This window comes from Eptesicus fuscus, chromosome 10 (assembly GCF_027574615.1).
Source record: "Eptesicus fuscus isolate TK198812 chromosome 10, DD_ASM_mEF_20220401, whole genome shotgun sequence".
Classification (NCBI taxonomy): Eukaryota; Metazoa; Chordata; class Mammalia; order Chiroptera; family Vespertilionidae; genus Eptesicus; species Eptesicus fuscus.
In genome coordinates, this window is record NC_072482.1 from 55,224,833 (window position 1) to 55,250,088 (window position 25,256).

At 33.5% G+C, this 25,256-nt stretch overlaps 1 protein-coding gene across 2 annotated transcripts in view; it reads left to right on the forward strand.

The window, feature by feature from the left end:
* Positions 1 to 25,256, forward strand: part of GRIK2 (glutamate ionotropic receptor kainate type subunit 2) — a 571,111-nt gene that overhangs the window by 213,532 nt on the left and 332,323 nt on the right. For both annotated transcript variants that reach the window (XM_054722387.1, XM_054722388.1), the window contains exons 2-3: positions 3,929 to 4,096; positions 7,639 to 7,896. In XM_054722387.1, the coding sequence (XP_054578362.1) occupies positions 3,929 to 4,096; positions 7,639 to 7,896 (426 nt within the window). The remainder of the gene's footprint in view (positions 1 to 3,928; positions 4,097 to 7,638; positions 7,897 to 25,256) is intronic.

Sequence of the window (25,256 nt, forward strand, 5' to 3'; positions counted from 1 at the left end):
CATTTTTCACTATTTCTCTTGTAAGTGGATTATGGTTTTGTGCTTTTTTAGCCTGTTTAATAATCTTAAACTTTAAAATACAAATTTATTCCATTTACTTTTGATGTAATTACTAATGTATTGTTTTATATGTACCATTTATACCAACCATATTAATATTTTTAGTATTCTGTTTATGTTGTTTTACTTATATTTTCTTATCTTTTGAATGACACATTTTTTATTATATCAACTTTTTCTCCATTAAATTTTGATCACATGCTATTTCATTATTTCTTACTATTTATCCTAGATATTAATATGCATTCTTGAATTATTACAGTCCAAAATAATTATTAATTTTACCTTTCTCCCAATACTGCTAGAACATTAACATCCTTTAATTCAATTTATGCATTTCTTGACTAGTGCATTATTGTTATTATGAACTTAAATTAAACACACATTATAAACTTCATAACATGTTACTAGTTTTATCCTTTTAGCCAAAATTCATTGATATTAATGTACAAACTTACCCTTTCTTTTACACTTCGTATATTTAGGTAATGCAGTGGTTGCCTCTGGGATAGTTTTCTTCTGCCAGAAGAACTCTATTATTTAGTACTTGTTTTAGTAGAGGGATATTGGTGATAAATTCTCAGTTTTGTTACTTTCATTGTTAAATTAATAATTTTTATTTCTAGTTGCATTTAGTAAATATCCAGAATAATATTAAAAAAGAGTGAATAGTATAGACATCCTTATCTTTTTCCTCAATTTAATGAGACATATTTCTACTTTAATCTTAAATATAATATTTAGTGTTAATATGTGTTTTTATCATAATGAAGTACAATTCTTACTCTATTATTTTAAAAGTTTTCTGAAAGTCATTTCAAGTCAAAATTAATTAGTGAAATCTATCAAGTCTCTATAATAACTAATATGGTGATTGCACTTTTATTAATGTTTGATCAATTTCTATATTGGATATTATTAAAACTTTCCAAATTCTTAAGTAGAATTATAACTTCTTTTTTATACCTCAGCTTAAGGCACTCACCTAAATTTTTAAAAAGTAATTCTTTACTAGATTTTTTTTTACCCTCTCTGTCCATACCTTCCCAGCAATCAGGGCCAGCAATCTGTTTTCTTGAGTTAATGTTTTGGAAGTGTTATAGAAGATATTGTGTTTGGAAAGCTTTGCATTATCTGGATGTTTTTATTTTTATATACAAAATTTTAAACTCTGGCTTTGAATCAATAAAAATTAATTATTCATGTTATTCAATTAATGTAGAAAATGGGTTTCCTAGAGCAATTACAAAGATTTCTTTAAATATTCAAATAATGATGAATATGTAAACTTAAAGTTGAATTTGAATTATTTACTTTGAAGAGAGTAAAAGATAGGAAAGTTTTAACCCAGCATCATCAAATATTGATCATCTTATCTTTATTTTGTATTTATACCACAGAAGCTATAATTTGAACTGAAGAAGGTACAAAATTCATTTTTCATTTTATTTTGCCATTAAGAAAAAATTTCAGGTTTTGATTTTTTATAATTTAGTTTTTATCACTGAATAACTTTAAGAAGGTCTTTCCAATCGCTCAATTATTTTTCTGTTCCATAAATAAGATTTTACATTTATCCTCACATATTATTATTAAGGTCATTATATCTAACATTTTAGGAATTTCTGTGTATTTCACCTGAATGAAATGTTGAAGAAAACGACTAGTTTGTAGTAGAATAGGCAAGTGCTTCGAAGTCAGACACCAATAGATTCTAAATGCTGGCTCTGCCACTTGATAGCTGTATATGATCTTTGACCCGTGCGTTCTTTCCTATAAAGTAATATTACTTGGGATTATTTTGAAGATTAAATGAAATATTTTAAGACCTGTTGAGTGCTTACTCTATGGCAGCCACAGTTCTAACTTCTTCATTACGAGATAACATTTAATCTTTATTTTTTTTAAATATATATTTTATTGATTTTTTTCAGAGAGGAAGAGAGAGGGATAGAGAGTTAGAAACATCGATGATAGAGAGATCGATCAGCTGCCTCCTGCGCACCCCCCACTGGGGACGTGCCCGCAACCAAGGTACATGCCCTTGACCGGAATCGAACCCGGGACCCTTCAGTCCGCAGGCCGACGCTCTAGCCACCGAGCCAAACCGGTTTCGGCACATTTAATCTTTATAATAGTTCTATACAGTAGTCTCCATCATCATCCCTTTTTTATTTTTTAGATAAGAAACTCAGACTGAGGATTTAAGCAACTACCTAAATGTACTTGATGGCAAGTGGCAGAGCCAGAATGTAAACCCATCTATGATGGCTCGGCAGTTCATGCTCATAGCACTGTCTTCCTCCACATATATAAGAGGTCCAATTTGGTTCTTGACACCCATTAGGCATGTAAATAGTTTTTAACCTTGTGCTTAGCATGGGTTACCAAAGACTTTAAATATATTCAGAGTACTATTTCACAATAAGTTGATTACTCTGTAACTACACCATCAATTTAGTTGAATAAATAAGAGAACTATTGCAAACAAATATGGTGTAAAATAATTTTTCTACTTCCTGAATATAAATTTGATCACTGTGGTATCTTTTTGAGTCCCAGTTCCTCATATTTAGAGGAATTGTTACCATACATAACTTCATACTAATTTATCAGATGTAGTTCTCATAGTATCATCATATGCCTTTCATATATCAAAGACTTTTGAAGAGATATGAATTGCAAGCTGTGGAAATGGCTTATTCAGGGAGTTTAATTTATGAATGATCATGCTGAGAGTACATGGTGTGAAATTTGAAAGAGAGAAAGATAAATGCTCTCTTTTCATTAAGTACTAGTTTCCCAAGGACAGAGGTTAGAGGGTATCAGGTATTAGGTGCTCCCCTTTTATTCCATTCATCAAAGTAACAATAAGGAAGAGATTCTGTTGGAGGCAGCAGTCTCAGTTAAGTCACCCATAACTGAAGAGAGAGAGTTGATGTCAAGAAGAAAAAAGGCTGGGTCAAGAATGAGGGAACTGGACAGAGACATAGCTGATAGAAGTTGACAAACAGAAGGGTCATGTTTTTAAATTCTACTCCACACTTTTGGTGAAAATGATAAGCTACAGTGCTATTCACCTATTAAAAGATTTCACTTTTTGTGAGAGTTATCTTTCACAAATGTCATGTACCTTCTGAAAAAAACACTGAGTAACACAAATAGAGAGATGCTACTTTATTCTCGTTCTCTTTTTTTGCAAGATGCTAAAATTTGCATTAATAAGTATTTTGGGCTTCTAATACAATAAGTGGCATAAAATTGTTTCAAAGAATTCTGATTTCTATATTAATGTAGACAAACTAATATAATTTTACCCAATGCCTAACTTTATGGCTTTATGTCAATACTAGAGACCCGATGCACGAAATTCGTGCAAGAGTAGGCCTTCCTTCCTTCTGGCCACCGGCAGACACCTGAGACCCGGGCTTCCCTCACAGCCTGGGGTTCGTCCAGAAGGTCGTCTGGAAGGCTGTCCAGTCTAATTAGCATATTATGCTTTTATTATTATAGATAGAAGATTGTTCTGGAACTGTGTAAAATTTTGAAGGATAATATTCAGTTCTTAAGTCAAGATCTATATATACATAGGCACTAAAAAAAAAACAGTTACTAAAGATGAAATTATGTTAAATTTAGTTAGTAATACCAAGATAATTTTGCCAGTATGGATTTCTCTGAAAGAGCATCTCCCAAATATTCAGTTCACAGACAAAAAGTAAGCACAAACTCCATGTACTTAAACAAATCACACATACACACACCTGCACACAGGTAAAGACATATATACACACTTAGAAATGTAGAAAAGTTTTGACATTTTCTCTATCTTGTAAGAATTGTGTGATTATTTTTCCTTTTTCACCAGGTGGTATTTTTGAATATGTGGAATCCGGCCCGATGGGAGCTGAGGAACTTGCATTCAGATTTGCTGTGAACACCATCAACAGAAACAGAACCTTGTTGCCCAATACCACCCTAACCTATGACACCCAGAAGATAAACCTCTATGACAGTTTTGAAGCATCCAAGAAAGGTAATTGATAGATATTTAACATTATGTGTCCTGGATTTCAAATTTCCAGGTATTCTAAAGAGATTTCTTAATTTCAAATATAATTAAACTAGAGGCCCGGAGCACGAATTCGTGCATGGGGCATGGGGTGGGGTGCGGGGGGTCTGGCCTGCCCACCCTGATGGGGGGGGGGCGATTGGGGATAGTGCCAGCCAGGGGAGGGGCCACGGGCAGTTGGATGGCTGGCCCTGCCCCCTGGTCAAGCTCCCAGTCGAACTCCCGGTCGAGGGGACAATTTGCATATTAGCCTTTTATTATATAGGATTGTTAGGAATATTTTCACAAAAGATTTCTTTTCAAAATGCACCTAAAGTTATCAAGGAAGTTAAAGTGATGTGACTACCCTTGGCAAACAACTGTGCTTATAACAAGAAATGCAATCAGATCTGTAAGAGTAAAATTGCTTTTTCAATCAATTGATTGATTGATTATCAGTCAATTCCATTATATTATTACTGTGGTCCTAATTTACTGTATACCTTGAAAATCCTATAGTTCCACATGATCTCTAAGCTTTATTAGAAAATTTTGAACAATCTTTAATTTATATATAATCAATGCCCATTTTTTAGCCACTTGATGTTCTTTCTTGTAACTGAAAATAAATGACCAATGATAAAAATTGGATTTTTTGAAGAGATAATTAGAATTCTCTATTAATTTTATTTTATCATTAATGTTGTAAAACTGTGTTTTAAATGATCAGTTCATTTAACATTTATATATGAAGAAAACTAATAGAAAAACTATTATCAAGGCATTATTTTAGCCAAACAACAGTAAATGTATTTGGAGAGATGTTTCAATATTCATACTCTGTTTAAGCAGGAGGGTTTTCTTGGGGGGCGTAGATAGCATTCATGTAACAAGAATTAAATTTCATAATATACATCTTCTTCCAAATAATGGGCTTATAAGCATTTGTTCTAAATCTCTATTTTTTAATACAGTTTGCTTTTCTGTCATGCTAATATTGTTTTATTAGCTACCTTACACTGAGGGAGTGTACACAATTATTTATAATTCTACCTTGGTGAAGTTTTCTTCCTAAGCTCATTAATATTAATGAAAGCTGATAAGATACAATATTTCTTGAGATCAAAGAATCCCTTTTCCCCCAGCTATGTAGTGTTTATCAAATCCTATATTCTGCCTGCCCTTTGAATTCATATCTTTATGAATACAAATAAGTTTCCATATTTTAGAACCATGTCAGAGTGATGAAAGGTTTTAAAGGCTGAAAAAAAGGGTAAGGTTTATTGAGAAATACTACAATTATGATGATAATTGCAAAATAAGTCATTAACTGGACGACAGTGCATTTAATTTGTAACATATTTCATGATTATTTCCATTAAGAAGAAGAAACTCTGTCTCCCCTGAAATCATTTAGACCAAATAATATGAAATACGAGTACAGTATAAATAAAATATTAATATGTTTCTTAATGGATTTCAAAGGTGCAACATAAAAAGGAAAGACTAGAATGTTCTAACAACAAACAGGTTACTGTCCTGGGAATACCCTAGCAAAATTATGAGATGTTAAATGTGTTTGGTTTCCAAATATTAAAAGGAATTTATAAATTTTGTCATCCATTGGAAATCAAATTCATTAATTGACTTTGAGAAGTAGGAAAAACTCAAGTAAGTGTATGAGTAACTTCATTTGTGTGATGTTGCAAGGGTCAATGTCATGGTTTGGATCTTATCTTGTGAAGCTCTTGCACAGCAAATATGTAAAAGGATAATATAAGGGGATATCTAATCCAGTTTTTTAACCTCATGGGGGAGTCAATAAATAAATATGTGTTGCTAAGGATATTAATGGTTAATTATAAAATAACTTAAATTATTTTGGACATTCTTAACATGTTTTAAAACTTGTTTTCATAGGCAAAATATAAAAAATTAAAATTTTAAATTTGTACATATTTTCTGATATATGTATGGTCTTATACTTTTAATAGGTAATATGGTTTTGTTCAATAAGTGGATATTTTGTAGCATTAATCCTTGAATTATTATTTGAATAATACACTGATTTTACATAACTCCTCTGATAACTGAGCACTCTAATGCTTATTTGAAATACACTTAGTAATGTTCTAAATAACCTAATGTAATGTTTTTCATTTTCTTGATGTGTGACTTGTCAAAGACTTGGTGAAAGAAGATCTTTTATTCTCAATGTATGTGAAATAAGACCCAAGTGAGTGAAAAATTTTAGACTCTAGCCTTTCTGTTGTTTCAGAATTTCAATCATTATTTTAAACAAGTAGTTTTTTTCAACTGAAATTTACTCAGTTATTAAATATCTCTATGCTTTATCTATTACATTGCATTTTATTCAGCAAATTGTCTGAAAGAAAATACAATAATATTTTATACATTAGACTCATAAACTATTTTGGAAAGATTGGGTCTGAACACCTAAATCCCAATAACAATTCTTAGTAGTTCAGTTTAAATATTTGTAGGGATGGGCACCTTAGAGCAGAAGACTCCAGTTTTGGACATTTCTTATTTTTTTTTAAATTTAATTTAAATTGCATCAAAATTTGTGAGAAGCTTCTAAACAATTTGTCCTTTTCCAGCCAAAGGAAACAAACTTAAGCATTTTTCACAGGCCAGGTATTCAAATATTTAAAGATGATTTTATGTTTCCAATAATTATTCATTTTCTAGGCCCAAACTCACTTCAGTGTATCTTAAAGAATTGCAAGTCCTGTCACAATACATCTATTCTCATCTGAAACCATCTAGATTATTTATGACTCTCTTGATTATTCTGCTTATTATTGATAAGAATACATTTTTCCAGGAAGAAATATAAACTTTAAAAAATAAATGAGATCAATATAAAATACTTATAGTATCCAAAAGTCAAATAAAGATGATTAAACAGTTATCTAAATGACTGTGATGTTCTTTCTACCCAATGAAATTAATCCATATGAAATCGCCTTTTTTTTTTTTAGCTATATTAGGTTATGTGTAGGTGGTTGCATGCATAAGCTTGGCTCTATTATATATAAGCAAATACTTAGTTGTATGTGGCCATAGTTTTTGGATGGGGAGGGGGACCAAATGGGTTCTGATCAAAATAATTGAAATTGTAGAGAATGGCCACTGAATTTGGGAAGGAACACTCTTCTCCCAACTCCCTTTTAAGAAATATTCTTCCAAAATGAATAATTCCCTCTTGAATTCTAGAGTAGTCCTCCTCTGTCTCCTGATCTCTCTCCTTCCCTTGACATTGTCTGCAAAATTATTTGAGCCCTGAGCTGCAGATGTCTGGGTGAATTAATTTCCTCCTAAGAAACTGAAAATATTTAGAGTTAGAAAAAATGTAAAATCAGCTAAATGTAGGTGTTATATTAAAAATAAACCCATACATCTTTCTTCAGATTAGTTCCTTATGGCTTACATAAATAATGTGGTAATGTTGGCACACTGGCATCTCTCCTCTCATTATTGACAGACTTCTATCTCCTCTTCAGCCTGTGATCAGCTGTCCCTTGGGGTGGCTGCCATCTTCGGGCCTTCACACAGCTCTTCAGCAAATGCCGTGCAGTCCATCTGCAATGCGCTGGGGGTTCCCCACATACAGACCCGCTGGAAGCACCAGGTGTCAGACAACAAAGATTCCTTCTATGTCAGTCTCTACCCAGACTTCTCTTCACTCAGCCGTGCCATTTTGGACTTGGTGCAGTTCTTCAAGTGGAAAACTGTCACAGTCGTATATGATGACAGCACTGGTAAGAAAGATCAGTAGCCTTTGGGGCCATGTTTTAAATACCAATAATTTTGTTCTGAAACTTACTCAAGATGCTTACTGTAGTCTTGTGTGCTTTCTTTAAACGGAGGAATGGAAAGATATTTGGCATTAAACATCAATACTAATTTCACACATTCAAACAAACAAAAATATCCCAGTTAAATCATATGAATTTTTATATTTATAAAAGAAGCACTTTTTTATGTGAAGGATCAGTTAGTATCAACTGTAATTTTGGATGAAAGATGCAAATAGTATGAAATATGATATTGAAATATTTATCCCAAAAACATCTCTGTCGGGTTCAAGAAAATTATTCAACTTAAAACTTCATAATTGGCTTTCAGTGAAACTTGTCAAGAAATTAAAGATTTTGCCCTTACATTTTTTTCTAGCTCTTTAGGTGCAAAGAATGTTTATGAAGAGTAATAACCTTTAACTGTATAACATGTTAAAGTTTGAAAACATTTTTATCTTAGATTTCAAACAATATAATATCCATTGAAATACTCATAATTTTGGTAATGTTTATGTGTAGACATATTTTAGGGACTTGAAAAATAAAATTTAGTAAGTAATATTGATTAGGATCTAAATATTTGCTATGATTTCTTGTTTTAATGTACACAATTTTATATATGAATGGTTATCTTTAATTATTAATTAAAATAAGTTCAAAATATAAATATAAGAAAGTAAACAGTAAAAGTAAAGTATTAATTTTTTTTGCAGTTACATTGTTGAAGGATGTGCATACTGTTCTAGATATTATATACTGATAAGGAATTTCATGCTTAGATACTTATCAGTGATCTAAATAGTGCTCTTTAAATTAAAATTTTACAATATTTTATTCTAAGACCTTTCACTATACCTTGATGTTAACATCAAAATTAAAATCTATTTGAATTTAAATTCTCCCAAAGTGTGCAAGAACACACTTTGTTCATGCATTCAGTTTTGAGAATTATGCAGAAATCAGGCCTTTTGACAATAAAATTTGCCATCTGCAAAATGACAGATAGGTGTTTTCCCAAGAGAACAAGGAACAAGGTGTTACAAGGTTGGAAAAATAATGAAAATAATTTAAAAACACTTTAATTGGGATAAGGAAGAGTGAGTCTAAATACACATTAATTAAGTGATTTTGCTTTTCTGATTAAAAAGTGAAATGTTTATAAATAATATTAACTTTCTATGTGCATAGTTTATCTGGATTGTATAATGTGATCATCCAGGGCATCCTCAGTTACAAACCGGTCCACGTATGTTTAAAGATGGTCACATATAAATATGAATACACATGCATTATGAATCCATGGGTTATTTACTTCTCTGTTTCCTCTGATATACTTCAGGTGAATGATGCCCAAATATTACATATCCTCATATATACATGCACATACACACACACACACACACACATTTTTATATGGATGTTGTACATGTGATATTTTGTATTTATTTCTTATTATCTTAAAACTCCTCAGAGGAGAAATAAAATTAGTAAGTGTTCAAAATTTTTATGGACATGCAGTTATCTCTCAACATCCCCAGGGGAGTGGTTTCCAGGACCCCCCTAGGATTCCAAATTTTGTGGATGTTCATGTCCCTTATATAAAATGGTGTAGTATTTGCAAATAAGCTAGGTACATCCTCCTGTGTATATTAAATCATCTTTAGATTACTTATATCTAATACAATGTGAACACTATGTCAATAGTTTTTATACTGTATGGTTTATGGAATTATGACAAATAAAAAAGCAGAACAGACACAACCATCATAGGCCTAACTACATAGTACATAATGGTAGCAACAACATTTTCTTTGGATCCACAGTTGGTTTAATTCAGGGATGTGGGACATGTGGGTACAGAGGACTGACGATACCACCTTTCTTTACTATTTGTGTGTGAGTGTGTGTGACATTTTTATTTTATACATGTGGTTCTTGAGTGATTGAATTGACTTTAAGATAAACCTGTGGTCGGCAAACTGCGGCTCGCGAGCCACTTGCGGCTCTTTGGCCCTTTGAGTGTGGCTCTTCCACAAAATACCACGGCCTGGGCAAGTCTATTTTGAAGAAGTGGCGTCAGAAGAAGTTTAAGTTTAAAAAATTTGGCTCTCAAAAGAAATTTCAATCGTTGTACTGTTGATATTTGGCTCTGTTGACTAATGAGTTTGCCGACCACTGAGATAAACAAAAGATCCCCTTCTAAATGGATTCATAAGCATATAGAAGTAGATTTCTTTTGTCTTTTTGAATATATTTAAAAGTCTCAAAGTATAATTTTAATGGTATAATTTAACAGAGAGAATTTTTAAACTTCCAATGGAAAAATGTGAGTATTTGATCATGTGGGAGTGAATCCGATTTTAACTAGCACTGTGAACTGAAATGGGGAAAAAAAATCCACCACATACCCAACAAGATGAATGTTATTAACTCCATTATGGGCTAAATGTATCTGCTGTTTACTGCAGGACACACTGTGCCATTTTATTTATGTTCCCTTCTTCCCTGTCCAGATTCACTTATTATGTATGCCTTTCCTCCCATTTATATTCATTTCTATTTTGTTGTGTTGTCCAGTTTGATACATGATAATTATACTTCCATCCAGTCTTTGTTCCCGCCCCTAAAACAGATGGGATGATAGATGAAATATAGTGCTGGACTAGGAGAAATTCTTAGAATGATGTTAACAGGAGCTGTTTATTTTTTATGATAATTAGCATTTGTTGTTGTCATGGATGAATGCTTTTAAACACCCTGAAAGTCTGTTACAGCTCTGAATGATGTCCAAAAATGATAGAAAAGAATTGGCTTCAGAAACAAAGCTGTGTTTCTGTCAGTCACTTTGGAACATATGATTCATTTTAAATAAAAACTAAAAATAAGTTGGGTAGCTGTCAGCTCGTAAGCAATTCCAGGATAAGTTGTGAATATTTGCTTTAAATTCCTTTACTTCATCTTTGTTTATAGATCAGCAGTCCATTAACGAAGATCTCTGGACTAGTAAATAAGTCTGGGATTTTATTTCCAGGTTGCTACTAAATTACTGGTACACCTATGGAAAAAAGAAGAAGGGAATGAAGGCCTGGGAAGGGGGCTGGAGCAGGGTGGAGAGAGTAGAGTGAGGTGTCGGAGCACGAGAAGATGTGAGGAGGACATAATTATAGTGTGGCAGGTACAGATAGAGAAGAGAAACAATATAGTGGCAGCTTAGGAGAGGAGGTTTTATTTATTTATTTATTTTTTTATTATTAATTTTTTAATTTTTATTTTATTGTTTAAAGTATTACAAATAGTAGTACATATGTCTCCTTTTTTTTTCCCCATTGACCTTCCGTTGGCCTCCTCCCCTACCTCCCCCCACACACACATGCTCTCACTCCCCCACCCCCCCGCCAGTGTCTTGAGCCCATTGGTTATGCTTGATGTGTGCATACAAGTCCTTTGGTTGAAGGAGGGGAGGTTTTAAAGCTGCCTAAGAGAAATCAGAGGAAGTGTTTTGGTGAAGTTAATATTATCATGAAGTTATCATGAGGTTACAATAAGAATGCATCAACTAGAGGAGGGAGCTGAAAGGTGCAACATGTAAAGATATGAGGATGCCTGAGGGAACCAGTTAATCAGGGAACTGCAAGTGTTTCATTACCACTGAGCACCAGAAACAGTAAAGATGAGGAATGATGAGGAAGAGTTTGTAAATGTCCAGGATAGGAACAATCACAAAAATTCTCTACTAGCTACTCTACCTCTCCTCCTCCCCCAAATCCCCCCTGATCTCTGCATGTTTATAGCAGTACCAGTTATGTCTGTGTAACATGGCCCTACTTTCCAAGCCACCATTGAGTGTCTCAGGGATGGGCGTGTACCCATTCAGTTCCTTTCCTAAGAAATCAGAAAAGGACACAGAGAGAGCAGGACACTGGGTAGCCTGGACTGTCAAGGTTACTGTGGCCTTTGTTGTCAACATATTCATTCAGGATTGAAATTCTGGCTCTGTTGTGTAATTTTCAGCAAGTTACTTGACTTTAAAAGCCTGCGTGGACACATTTGTAAATTGAAGATAATAGATACTTAAGGGAATTGTAGTCATGACTAGTGAAATATGTAAAGTGCCTTCTAGACCCCACATAGTAGGAGCTTAAAACTCACAATACAAATGTCATAGGCTATGTACCATTTATTCCTTATTTTCTAAGAAAAAGGAATTGTTATTAACTCCACTTTTTTTTTTAATATGGGAAAATTTAGATGGAAAGAGTTGAGATAATTTGCCCAAAGTTACATAGCCAATAAATGGTAGACCTGGGCTTTGATCCTCGGCAGTCAACTCCAGAACTCACTCTGTTAAATATTATGATATATTGTTAGTTTTTATATTTTTATTTGATTCATTTTGTTGTCATTGTTTAAAAAAGAGAGACACAATCAGAATTACTTTTGGCAAAGGCTCTCTGACTATAGTGTGAAGAATATGTTGGAGCTACTGTGATATGGGGGGAATAGGACAAGACCAAAAATAAGAGAATTTCTGAATTACTCAAGTTGAAAAAAAGAGTACCAGTCTCACTTAGGGAGATTTTGATGAAGTGATGTTGAGGTAGAGAATTCTCAGAAGATTTGCCAGTTACAGGTTGTAGGGATTTAATAAGTAAACAAGGGGAGGGAGTGATGCAGACAGAGAAAAAAGAGAATGAACTCCATGTTTCTATACTGGGCTACTAATCAAAGGCAAATTTATCTAAGTCGGGAAGCAATAAAATGATATTTGGGAGAGGGTATAGTAAATCTGGTTCTTAACACATTCATTTTAAAACAGCTATGAAATATTCCCTTGGAATCATTCAGAGGTGTTAGAGGTATTAGTATATCTTGAAAAATATGAGTTTAATATGGGTATATTATGCTTCCATTTGCATTTTTATCTGACTTCCATTTGGACTTTTTTGTCATATGAGGAAATGAAGAAAATTGACAAAAAAAAAAAAAGAAAAACAACACACAGGATTATGGTACAAGGAAGTTCAGAGTTATGGTAGTGAGTAAGCAGTAATGATGATGAATAAAGACGTGAAGAGGGAACGCAAGTTTTTTAAATTAATGATGAAAAATCAGTCAATTTTTTATATATATAATATTTAACAAATAAAGCTTTGATTAATTTCTATTACATTAATAGACAAAAAAGTCCAGGGCCTTTATCCTAAGCAAAAGTAGAAATGATTTATTTACTACCTCCTGTAACTTGGGTTAAGTATATTTATAGACCATGTTCTAGATATATCTGTGTGTGCCTTTGGAGTTAGTATAATAAAATGTAAAGTTAACTAATAGAAAATTTTTATTTTATTATATCTTGAACCTATATTTAAATAGGAAAAATAGCCGAAACTGGTTTGGCTCAGTGGATAGAGCATCGGTCTGCGGACTGAGGGGTCTCAGGTTCGATTCCGGTCAAGGGCATGTACATTGGTTGTGGGCACATCCCCAGTGAGGGGTGTGCAGGAGGCAGTTGATCGATGTTTCTCATTGATGTTTCTAGCTCTCTATCCCTCTCCCTTCCTCTCTGTAAAAAATCAATAAAATATATTTAAAAAAATAAAATAAAATAATAAATAGGAAAAATAAAAATTCAATAAAGTTAATATGAAAATATATATTCCTGTAAGACACTAATTTTTGAATAATATAACAATTTTTGTATTACAAAACAGATAACTAAATAATTTTATTTTTTTTTTCAGTGAGTGGCGTATTTGGATCTAAGGTGATTATATATTTCATGTTCTAAGTACAAAGCTCCAAGTTCTCTAATTCCAAGTGCATACCATTAGCAATTATGAATTAAACCTAATTATCTGAATATAGTTGATTACATAACTTGGTATACTAGTGTTTCCACAAAGTAGATTTTGCTTGAACATAGTTTTTTTATTTCTATTTAAGCAAACATAAAAATTATATGAAATACTATGACTTGAATTCTGAGTATATGAGAGTGAATATTTTTAAACATTCATAGAACTACTTCTTTCTCTATGTTTTAAAATCATTAAGTATATGAAAATCTTTAAAAAATAAAATTTCTAAACGACAACAATCACACAATTCATATTACTGCCTCTAGTGAAATAAATACATATGTAAGTCTAAACAAAAAGCCAGGAGTATATCTGGTACCAGACTTTAATGATTAGTAATATTATTTTTCTTGGAAAAGAAAAAAAAATCATAAAGTGAGAATAATTCACTGGTGAAGGTCAGACACAGTCTGTTTTCCTAAGTTTAAATCTAGAACATACTGGCATGAGCCTCTTGGTGGCTACTTTGCCCTTAGCCTTTTCCTGTTCTTGTCTGTCACACACTCTGTGCAGCATAGAGGGAAGCATAGCACTTACATTCTCCCTCTGTTCCAATGTTGATTATTCCCTTCCTCAGGGGAAGAAATAAAGCTCTCCTATTTGGGCATCTGTGCCATCATCCTCTCTGTATTACCTACTTCTTTTTAGCCATTAATTCCCATTCTTATACTTTGAAGTCTTTATTTGTTCCCTGATTCTTAAAAGCTGCTATTGTTCAAGGCTCTAGTCCCAGTCTTCTTGTTTTTTACTTATTTACCTCACTCTCTCTAAAGAGTGAGGTACGCAAATAGACTCATGGGTTTCTACTTGTTCAGTAGAAACTAACCTGTGCCTTCCTCCGCCGATGCAATCTGTGCTACTTAATGACGAGAATACGTTTTCAGAAATATCTTGTTATATGATTTCACCATTGTGTCAGCATCACAGAATGCATGTACAAAAGCCTATATTCTATACCTACTACACACCTCCACCTCGGCTATGGTATGCCATCGTCGTATATGTGTTCTGTCATTGACCAAAACGTTGTTGCACAGTGCATGACTACTTCCATTGTTTCTACCAACTCCTTATTCACAGATCTAACCACCCACTGATCATCTCTATATGGATGTCTCACAGGCACATCTAATCTAACATGATACAAAACAAACATATTATCTGTACCTCAAAACTTGCTTTTTCTCCTGGATTTCCCTCTTTACTGGGTTGTCCAGCCAGATCCCTAGTGAGAATTCTAGATTCTTGTCTTTCTTTCACCTTTATTTCCAATTGATCACTTAATGCTTCTTATTTCTATTGCACATCTTTCAAATTTAGCTCTATCCTCTATTTCCACTACATTAGTTAATGTCTGTATCATTTACTGTTTGACCATATTCTGTCCACTGTCCTATTTAAGCTCATCTATCTGATGCAGAGGAAATGGTATTTTTAAAAAATGGTAGTCTGGCCCTGACCGGTTTGGCTCAGTGAATGGAGCATTGGCCTGCAGTCTAAAGGGTCCCAGGTTCAATTCCAGTCAAGGGCATGTACCTTGGTTGTGGGCACATACTCAGTAGGGAGTGTGCAGGAGGCAGCTAATCGATGTTTCTCTCTCACCGATGTTTCTAACTCTCTATCCCTCTCCCTTCCTCTCTGTAAAAAATCAATAAAATATATTTTAAAAAAAGAAAAGAAAAATTAAAATGATTTTTTTTAAAAAAATGATAGTCTGTCCACCTTCGTTTCAGGCATAAAGCCATTTGGTGGTTCCTCAGATTGTAGAAGAATGAGTGCTAATTCCTCAAACATGCCACATGCAGCATCCAACATTGGTACTCTCATGCCTCTCTGATTTTACTTCCCTGGTATTTCTCCTATCAATACTTACGCTGCAACTTGTCTTATATAATTGTATTTCTCTCTTTCCAATCTTGCTCTGATATTGCAAAGTTTTGCTGTGTAGAAGCTGTTCTCTCTGCCTGGTATACCCTTTCCTTTTGGTGATCCACCACCTTCAGGTACACCCCAAATAGTTTCAGAAAGTATAAATGTGAACTGACATTCTCTGACTTACTCCTGTGATTTGATAATTCTATTCTTTGTGTGTATGATACAGGAGTTAATTTAGTTGGTAAAATAATTCATCATGAGTTCTGTACTCAGGCTTATTTTCATTGTACTCACTTAACCCATTTAGCAAGGGTGATGCTTTCCTGGACATGAAAGACCTAATTGTTTTATAATTAATTCATCTATTTATTTAATACTTCATTTGTTTTCTTTAATTTATTATTTTCTTCAGTCCACAAATAATTATCAAACATTTGCTATCTGTCAGCACTGTTCTAGACACTGGAAATGCAAGACTGAACAAAACAGACAGAAATTCTTTGCCTGGTGGAGTTTGCATTCTAGTTTGGGTGATATACAATAATAATATCTATATTATATATTATCCAATATGGTACGTATTATGGAGAGATAAAGCAAGAGGACCATATAGGGAGTACAGGGGAGCACAACTTAATAGTGCAATATTATAGTTGAGTTGTCAGAAGTGACTTTATTTACAAGGTGACATTTGAGCCAAGATTTGCATGAGCTGAGGAAATATACCATGGAAATATCTGAAGAAAAAGTGTTTCAGAGAAAAAGCAAGAAGAAAAAAATTAACTAGGGGAGAAAGAGATAGAGTTTCAAAGAAGGAAGTTTATTTCTTTGGTTCTTTTATTTCAGTTTGGAGAAGGAGTTTGGGGAAACTGAAAGCTGAAGATTTTTTTTTGACATTTTGTTACATATGTGTACATGTTTATATGTGTATATATGTATATATATGAATACATACATATATGTTCCCTTATTATCTTGGCAACAGTAATGTCATTTGTTTAAAAATAACTAAGTGTAGAACATTTCGGCATAAATGTTCATTTTTATATGAGTTACTTAGTAATGATTATGGTCCAGAGCACCAACCTCTAAACAAGTGGGAGAATTCATTTAAAATACAATAAAACTTCAGGTAAAGACGAAGAGAAATGAGTCTAATATATGTCTGCTTCTGAAATATGTAATAGATTAGTTATCAGATATTCAATTAAAATATATTGATTCTGTATCAGAAACATTTTTAAAATTCTAAAACCTGAATGCATTAAAACCCAGGATTGATGCTCATGGTATATCAGGTTAACACAACTGCCTTCGAAAGCAGTTTTCTCGAGCCTACTCACCATTGTGTAAATGTTTATCTTGTTTTAAACATAAGCTATATAAAGTATATTTGGAGACAAAATTGTCTAGAATCAAAAATTTTGAGAAGACAAGAAAGGATTAACACTCAAATTCCAGACAGGATAATTGTCCATAATTATTGCGGGATTATTTTAGTTGGGAAATGACATGGTGTCTACCCTGATAATATTTCAGTGACTCAAAAAACAGCTCAAGAAATAAATTTCTTTTGTATAAATGCACTAAATACATGCTAAGTCTATCCTGTGACAATCAGAGCCTTGACTAGTGAAAGCCAATAACAATACAAAGCCTCATAGCTTTCCTTCCCCCATATATCCATAAAAGAAATTATTTTACAATTAATAAACACTTGCATTTCTGTAAACCCAGTTATCTTTCTTTTGATAAAATAAAATTTATTACATAATATTAAAATGAAAATCCAAAGCACTGGTCCTTTAATTTAACTGGTATCAGAAATGGTATTTTCTGGGCTACTGTTAAAACTAGAGATTCCTTGGTCAACTCCTATGATTCAGGAACTTGGGGATTATACCCAAGGACTTGCAATTGGATGAGGCATTACTAGTGTTTACCAATATCTGATTATCTCTACTTTTAGACGTCATCAAATTGAAGTTAACTAATCTTCGAATTTAGGTGTGGCCATGTGGATTGCTTTAGTTGATGAAATGTGAGCAGTAGTGTTGCTCATTTCCTGGTAAATCATTTCATTACCTGGCACTAATTCTCCATCTTACTCATTCTCTGCCAGAGCAATTGTGCTCTATGTTCAAAGCATCCTAAAATGCTGAGCCAAAATATTGAAGATAGCAGCCTTGGAGAATTATTTTGATTTATAGTAGACCTTACTTTTAAGAGACATACAATTTTGTTCTGTTTAATCACTATGATTTAAGGATTGATTTTTCCTACAACATAACCTCATCTAGTAGTTCTCAAACTTCACTGTGCAATAAAATAATTAGGAAATCTTGTTAAACACACCTTGAGGCTCTTACTCCCAGCTTCTGATTTAGTAGGGATAGAAGGTGGCCTGAGACTTTTTCTTTCTAATAAGTTGCCAAGTGATTATCATCCTACTGGTTTAGCAACCACTGATCCATCTGATCTTGAATAACATGCAAATTATCATATATTAAAAAATAATTATTGATATGTAAAACTTGTTAATAGAATAAACAAAGAAATAATTTTATATATAAAAACAAATTTAACATTTTTAAGCAAACCTAGAATGATTTTATAGTGATTTAATATTGTCAAATTATCAACTACTTATTAAAATATTTAGTTTTCTGAACTTCCACACTATGTAGTTTTAATTTTGCAAAATATTCTTTCTCGTAGAGTAAAACAGTTCTGAATTTGTTTTAATATGGAGGAAGAACATTACACTCTAAATATAGTAAAAATTGTCAAGTATAAAGTAATAAGATTTAGAATAATCCAGCATTGGTAAAACGATTTATAATATCCATTTCAGCAAATTTACAAATAGTTTTACTTTTTAATTTAACTTTAAAAGAATTTTTCAAAAAGTCCTAATTGCATGACTAATGATTCTGATTTGTCAATTAAGCGTATTTTAAATCTCCTGTTCCATTTTCACCATTAACATTTTATGCTTTCATCCAATTGAAATAATTAGGTTGGCATTAAAGAAAGAAAATTAAGTCAGTCCTTGAAATCTTAACACTAACTTGTTAATTAGCCCATTAATTATACAATGAAAAATGACAAGCTATAATTTCCTTTCCTAAAGTATGGCTGAAGGTCAGAGAGCTCTTTTATTGGCATATTGAGAGACTAAACAAATGATGTAAGTTTTTTTCTTTTAAGTACCATCAGATGTCATTGGAAACTCTGCCAAGGATCTAGATCAATATTTTAAATATAATCTTTAAATATTGTTTTATCTATTCTTAAAGGAAACAGTACCTATTATATATTAAGAAGTAAAATGACACTCAATAACCAAAAATAAAATAATCCAATAAAAAATGGATAGAGGACCTAAATAGACATTTTTCCAAAGAAGACATACAGTTGGCCAACAGGTGCATGAAAAGCCATCAGGGAAATGTAAACCCTATCCATAATGAGATAGCACCATAAAAAAGACGCGATAACAAGGGTTGGCGAGGATGCGGAGAAAAGCAAACCTTTCTTCACTGTTTTTGGGATTGAAAATCGGTACAGCCACTATGGAAAACAGCATGGAGATTCCTCAAAAAATTAAAAATAGAACTACCATGTGAATCACCAATCCCACTTCTGGGTATGAATCCAAAGGAAATGAAATCAGGATCTCTACTCCCATGTTCACTCCAGCATTATTCACAATAACCAAGGTATGAAAACGGCCTATGTTCATATATGGGTGAATCGATAAAAGAGATGTGATATATATATATATATATATATATATATATATATATATATATATATATATAATCACACACACACACACACACACACACACACACACACACACACATGAACACAAAATGAAATATTATTCACCTATGAGTAAGAAGGAAATTTTGACATTTGTAACAATTGGATGGAGCTTGAGAGTAATATAATAAATGAAAAAAGTCAGAGAAAATCAGACAATGATCTCACTTATGTATAGAATCTAAAAAAGCTGAATTCAGAGAAACAGAGAGTAGAATGGTGGACAACCAGAGGCTGGCAGGTAGGGTAAATGGTATCTATTCCAGTTATAAAATGAATACATTCTGGGAATATAATGTACAGCATGGTAACAATACTGTATTATAGACTTGAAAGTTGCTAAAGAGTAGATATTAATTGTTCTCATCACCCTTCTCCCCCCTAAAAATAATGTTAGTTATGTGAGGTGATGGAGGTATTAACTAACACAATTGTGGTAATCATTTTGCAACATATATGTATATAAAATATTCAAGTTGTATACCTTATACTTAAAGTTATATATATCAATTATATCTCAAGAAAGTGGAAAAGAAGTAAAGTTACAAAGCTATTTGTATTTGTATGTTAAAAGAAACCAAATCTAGCCTGGCCAGCATGGCTCAATGGTTGGCGTCAACCTATGTACCAGGAGGTCACAGTTCAAATCCTATCTGTGCACATGCCCGGGTTTCTGGCTTGATCCCCAATGTGGGGCAAGGCCAATCAGTGATTCTCTCTCATTTGATGTTTCTATCTCTCTCTCCCTCTCCCTCTCCCTCTGTGAAATCAATAAACATATATATATATATATATATATATATATATATATATATAGCCAAATCTAAAGGACATGCCCAGATCTTAGCTTTTATACCATTGAAAATGGGTTTCTTATTCTACAGTAAAGATCAAAGATCATTCACAGAGACTATTGGAAAATCAGAGATACACAGAATGGTTGTCTTGCCTATAGAAGCAGTGATTCTTGAAAGTAACTTCTTTTTTAGTAGAGGCAGGGCAGATTTTACATGAATAGTGACCTACTATGATATTGTTTACTTAATTATGTATGTATTTTATTCAATACAATTTAATTTATTGCTTCACTATTTGTGAGACTAGGTATGTGCCTTGACTAGGAATCAAACCAGAAACGTTTTGATGTAGGGGATGACACTCCAACTAACTAAGCCACCCAGCCATTTAATAAATGTTCACTTATTAAAAAGAAAAACTGATGCCTTTAAGATATAAACATTTCTGTTGAACAAAACTGGAACATAAAATACAAATACCCCATCTCTCTTATGCAAGTATAGGCTATATTGTTCCTTAAAAATATCAACTGCTATGATTAGTTGAAAATTTTCTTTATAAAACTGAATTATAAGTTGGTGATATTTTTTTGCACTATTATTTTTAAAATCCTGAAATTCATTGCTCTTGATGAGTCCTTATTGTTTTTCTAAGATTGGTCCTCTTAAGAATTTTGAGGCTAATGTAACATTTTAAATTGCACTAATGCACTTATTTTGAATATGAGCAGCACTTCTGCTCTCCACTATCCCTCTAAAAGTAGGATCAATTATAAAAATCCAACTTTGTTATTAAAGCCTTAGTTTATATAATAAAACCCTAATATGCAAATCGACCAAACCCTAATATGTGTAATGACCTGTCACTATGATGTGCTCTGACCACCAGGGGGCAGACACTCAATGCAGGAGCTTCCCCCTGGTGGTCAGTGCACTCTCACAGGAGGAGCACCACTCAGCCAAAAGCTGGGCTCACGGCTGGTGAGTGCAGTGGTGGTAGCTGGAGCCTCTCCTGCCTCTACGGCAGCACTAAGGAGCAGAGAGCCTAGCTGTAAGTAACAGCGAGCAGGCAAGCGGTAAGGAGCGATGGGCTCCCTGACTGCAAGAGGGATCCCAGACTGCGAGAGGGTGCAGGCTGGGCTAAGGGACCCCCACATGCCCAGTGCACAAATTTCATGCACCAGGCCTCTAGTTAAAATAAACGATATTTACAAATTCTCTTTTTTTAACCTATCACAATCTAGTGCTTAGGACAGTATTTCATTTAAAGTTTTATCTGGATCTATTTACCTTTTTTAAAAAAATATATATTTTATTGATTTTTTTGCAGAGAGGAAGGGAGAGGGATAGAGAGTTAGAAACATTGATGAGAGAGAAACATCGATCAGCTGCCTCCTGCACACTCCCTACTGGGGATGTGCCAGAAGCCAAGGTTCATGCCCTTGACCAGAATTGAACCCAGGACCCTTGAGTCCGTAGGCCAACGCTCTATCCACTGAGCCAAACCGGTTAGGGCTGGATCTATTTACTTTTTAAAAAATATATATATATATATATATATATATATATATATATATATATATATTGATTTCAGAGAGGAAGGGAGCAGGAGAGAGAGATAGAAACATCAATGATGAGAGAGAATCATTGATTGGCTGCCTTCTGCATGCCCCCCACTGGGGATCAAGCACTCAACGGGGGCATGTGCCCTTGACTGGAATCGAACCTGGGACCCTTCAGTCCACAGGCTGATGTTCTATCCACTAACCAAACCAGGGAGGGCAAGGATCTATCTACTTTTATAAGTTTTAGTTTTATGGCTTCTCTCCCCAATAAACTGTTCCAGGGGATTCATCTTCTTCAGGACTGTACCCTCCCCCCTGGAACAGGTGCTGGCTCCCAGTAAATGCTCAGTGCATATTTGTTGAATGAATAACTGAGTAAATATTATACAGTTATAGGTCCAAGAACCTGTATTTTGATCCAACTACATCTTTCACTTCAATTTCAAAGAAAATGTTTTGTTATTTTGTTTGCCAATGTACTTATAATTCTACATGTCTAGTTGAGAAAGTGCAAAATTTCCTTGTGTTGATCTTAATCTAGTTAATTCTTACCTGCAAGCCTTCTGATAAAGTAAAAAGTAAACATAATTACAAAGGAAACCTTAGTGGCTAATAAAATGCATCTTGACTGTAGTGATAAGTTCATGATATCAAAACTAATCAAATTTTGCTCTTTAAATATGTACACTTTAGGGAAAATTAAAAACCCACACCAAAAAGAGACTAATACATTAACTTCTTTTATGTTACAACTGCAACATTTCTGTTAATATTCTGCCCCTATACTTAAAGATTTGCAAAATATATTACTGGAGAAAATTGAGGATGACTTTGAGATTCTTTGTCTGTATGATATATAACTTTCCTGCCAGATAGAGAAATTAAAACTGCTACATTTGTATCTTGTCAGCATTATCTTAAAATTTCCAAATTACAACCAGGAATATATGGTGGGGGCGGGGGAGACAACATAGACATTTGGAGGAGAAATTATCTCATCACTATTAACAGGGAGAAGAGACAAGAAAGACATAATGCATGAGAGATAAATCTCACTAATGATCATCCTAACAACTGCTGTTGAGAACTTGCTGCATGCTGGCTATGGTCTAAGTACTTAGTGTGCATTCCTCAATTGTCCAGTTTCACAACTTGGTTTTATTATCCTCATATGCAAATGTGGAATCTGAGTTGTAAAGACAGTAAGGAACTTTTCCAAGGTGAAATACTGTGGTGTTGGGATCAGGATTTGAATGCCAGTGTTGAATCTAGCACTTCTGTTCCTCACTACTAACTCTCTGCCATCAGCACAAGTAAGCAAATACCAGCAAACACAACTAGGGCTGATGACAGAATGAAACTGTTATACATATTGAAGGTTGAGGAGGGACTTAGCAGCTGAAGCTAAATGACAATCTATGGTCCACAGCTCCTTCTGCATGTCTTTATTTTACATGGCTAAATCGTGATGTAGACAATTGGCTGCACGTAGAAAAGTGCTCAGGCCTGCAGAAAGTGTTAAACAAAAGTAATAATATGATATCATCTTTGCAACTTTTACACTCTATGCATTTTTGAGGATTCAAAGTTTTCTCCAAGGCTATAGAAGTGCACATTAAGCCAAGGTTTTATTTTATGAGACATAAGAAACTGCAACAGACAAACAAAAATAAGAGATAAGCAGAGATGAGTAAATGGTATATAGTGTCTCTAGTTTTACAGAGGATAAAGATTATATCTGAAGCAGCAGACTGTCACTATAAAAAGGATGCATAATGTCTTTTATACAACTCCCTAAGTCATTTGCTTTTTTTCATACTAAAGATGAATAGCCCCTGCCATACTGTAAAAGGGCAGGCAAAGTAAAGTTAGATCATGGAAAATCTAACTAAATGGCTGGAGTACACATTTAATGGTGAGTACATAAAGCATTCAGCATGGAAAGCAGAAGGCAGCATTACATATCACTGTGGTATGAGAAGTCCCAATCTCAAATATCTATGGCTTAGGCCAGAGTTTCTCATCCTTAAAACTACTGGCATTGGGGCCAGATTAGTTCTTTGTTGTGGAGGACTGTCCTGTACATTGTAGGATGCTTAGTAGTATCCCTGGCCTCTACCCATTAGATGTCAGTAGCAATCCCCACCTCTAGTTGTGAAAATCAAATGTCTCCAGACATTTTCCAGTGTCTCCTGGAGACAATATCACCCCTGATGGAGAAACTATAGCTTAGACGCTATATATAGACTCAATACAATTAGCATTGGGCTGAATGGTGTCTCTATTCATTGTTCACATAAACATTTGTTAGTAACCTACTAAATGCCTACCACCATTCCCAGTTCTCAGAGTACATAAGGTTTGAATTAAACCAAGGAATCACATAAAGTACTCATTCATTCAGAATCTCCAAGGTTTACTCTAGTATTCCATTAGATTATGAGGCCACAAATTATGGGCTTTATTACCTCATGTCTATGTAAAGATATTTTAAATGAGTTACCATGTTTTCCCTGGGAAATGGATATGAATATTGACTCAGAAAGTATTTTTAGTGTTTTTTAAAAGTTATAAGTCAAGATATCATTGAATGTTCTTAATGCAAAGATATCTTGACTTATAACTTTTAAAAAACACTAAAAATACTTTCTGAGTCAATATTCACATCCATTTCCCAGGGAAAACATGATAACTCATTTAAAATATCTTTACATAGACATGAGGTAAGAATATTCTTAATGCAAAGACGGATGAGATAAACTAAGACTTGAGTTCAAAGCTATAAAGATTGTTTATCCGCCTGTGAATCTATGTATTTACTATTTGAGATAATAAGAATACCTTAACTTATTTCTCTTGTTAGAGAATTTCAGAAGGAACTAAACATTTGAAATAATTACCAGAACCATTCTCTTTCTGGAAGCCCCTTTCTAACTACTTCACCCCTCTCCCCTCCTTCAAAAAAGATAGTTCAGATCCTGGAATACAAACAAAAAAATAAAGAAGCAAATAATAATGTAGTTTCAGAAACTATGACACATATTTTATTTTTGTCATCTTATTTAATCTTGCAGGCAGCACAGAGTAATCACAGAAACCATAGAAGTAAAGAAGTTACATAACTTGCTCAAGGTCACACATTAATTAGTACCCACGTCTGGATAAATCTAAAGTCTATGCTTTTGCACTCTACTACTTTCCATTTGAGCCAAAGTAGGTTGGGGTAATATTCAAAATGTTTAACAACCAATTTCCTCATGAGATGTTTACCAGTTGAGAATGGACCCTGACTTCCATAGATGATCCAAGCCTACATCCAAGTATAGACCATATTCGAGCTTTTACTTAACGTCTCATAAATCATTAGAACTGATTCTCCTTCCTAATCTAGACATCCT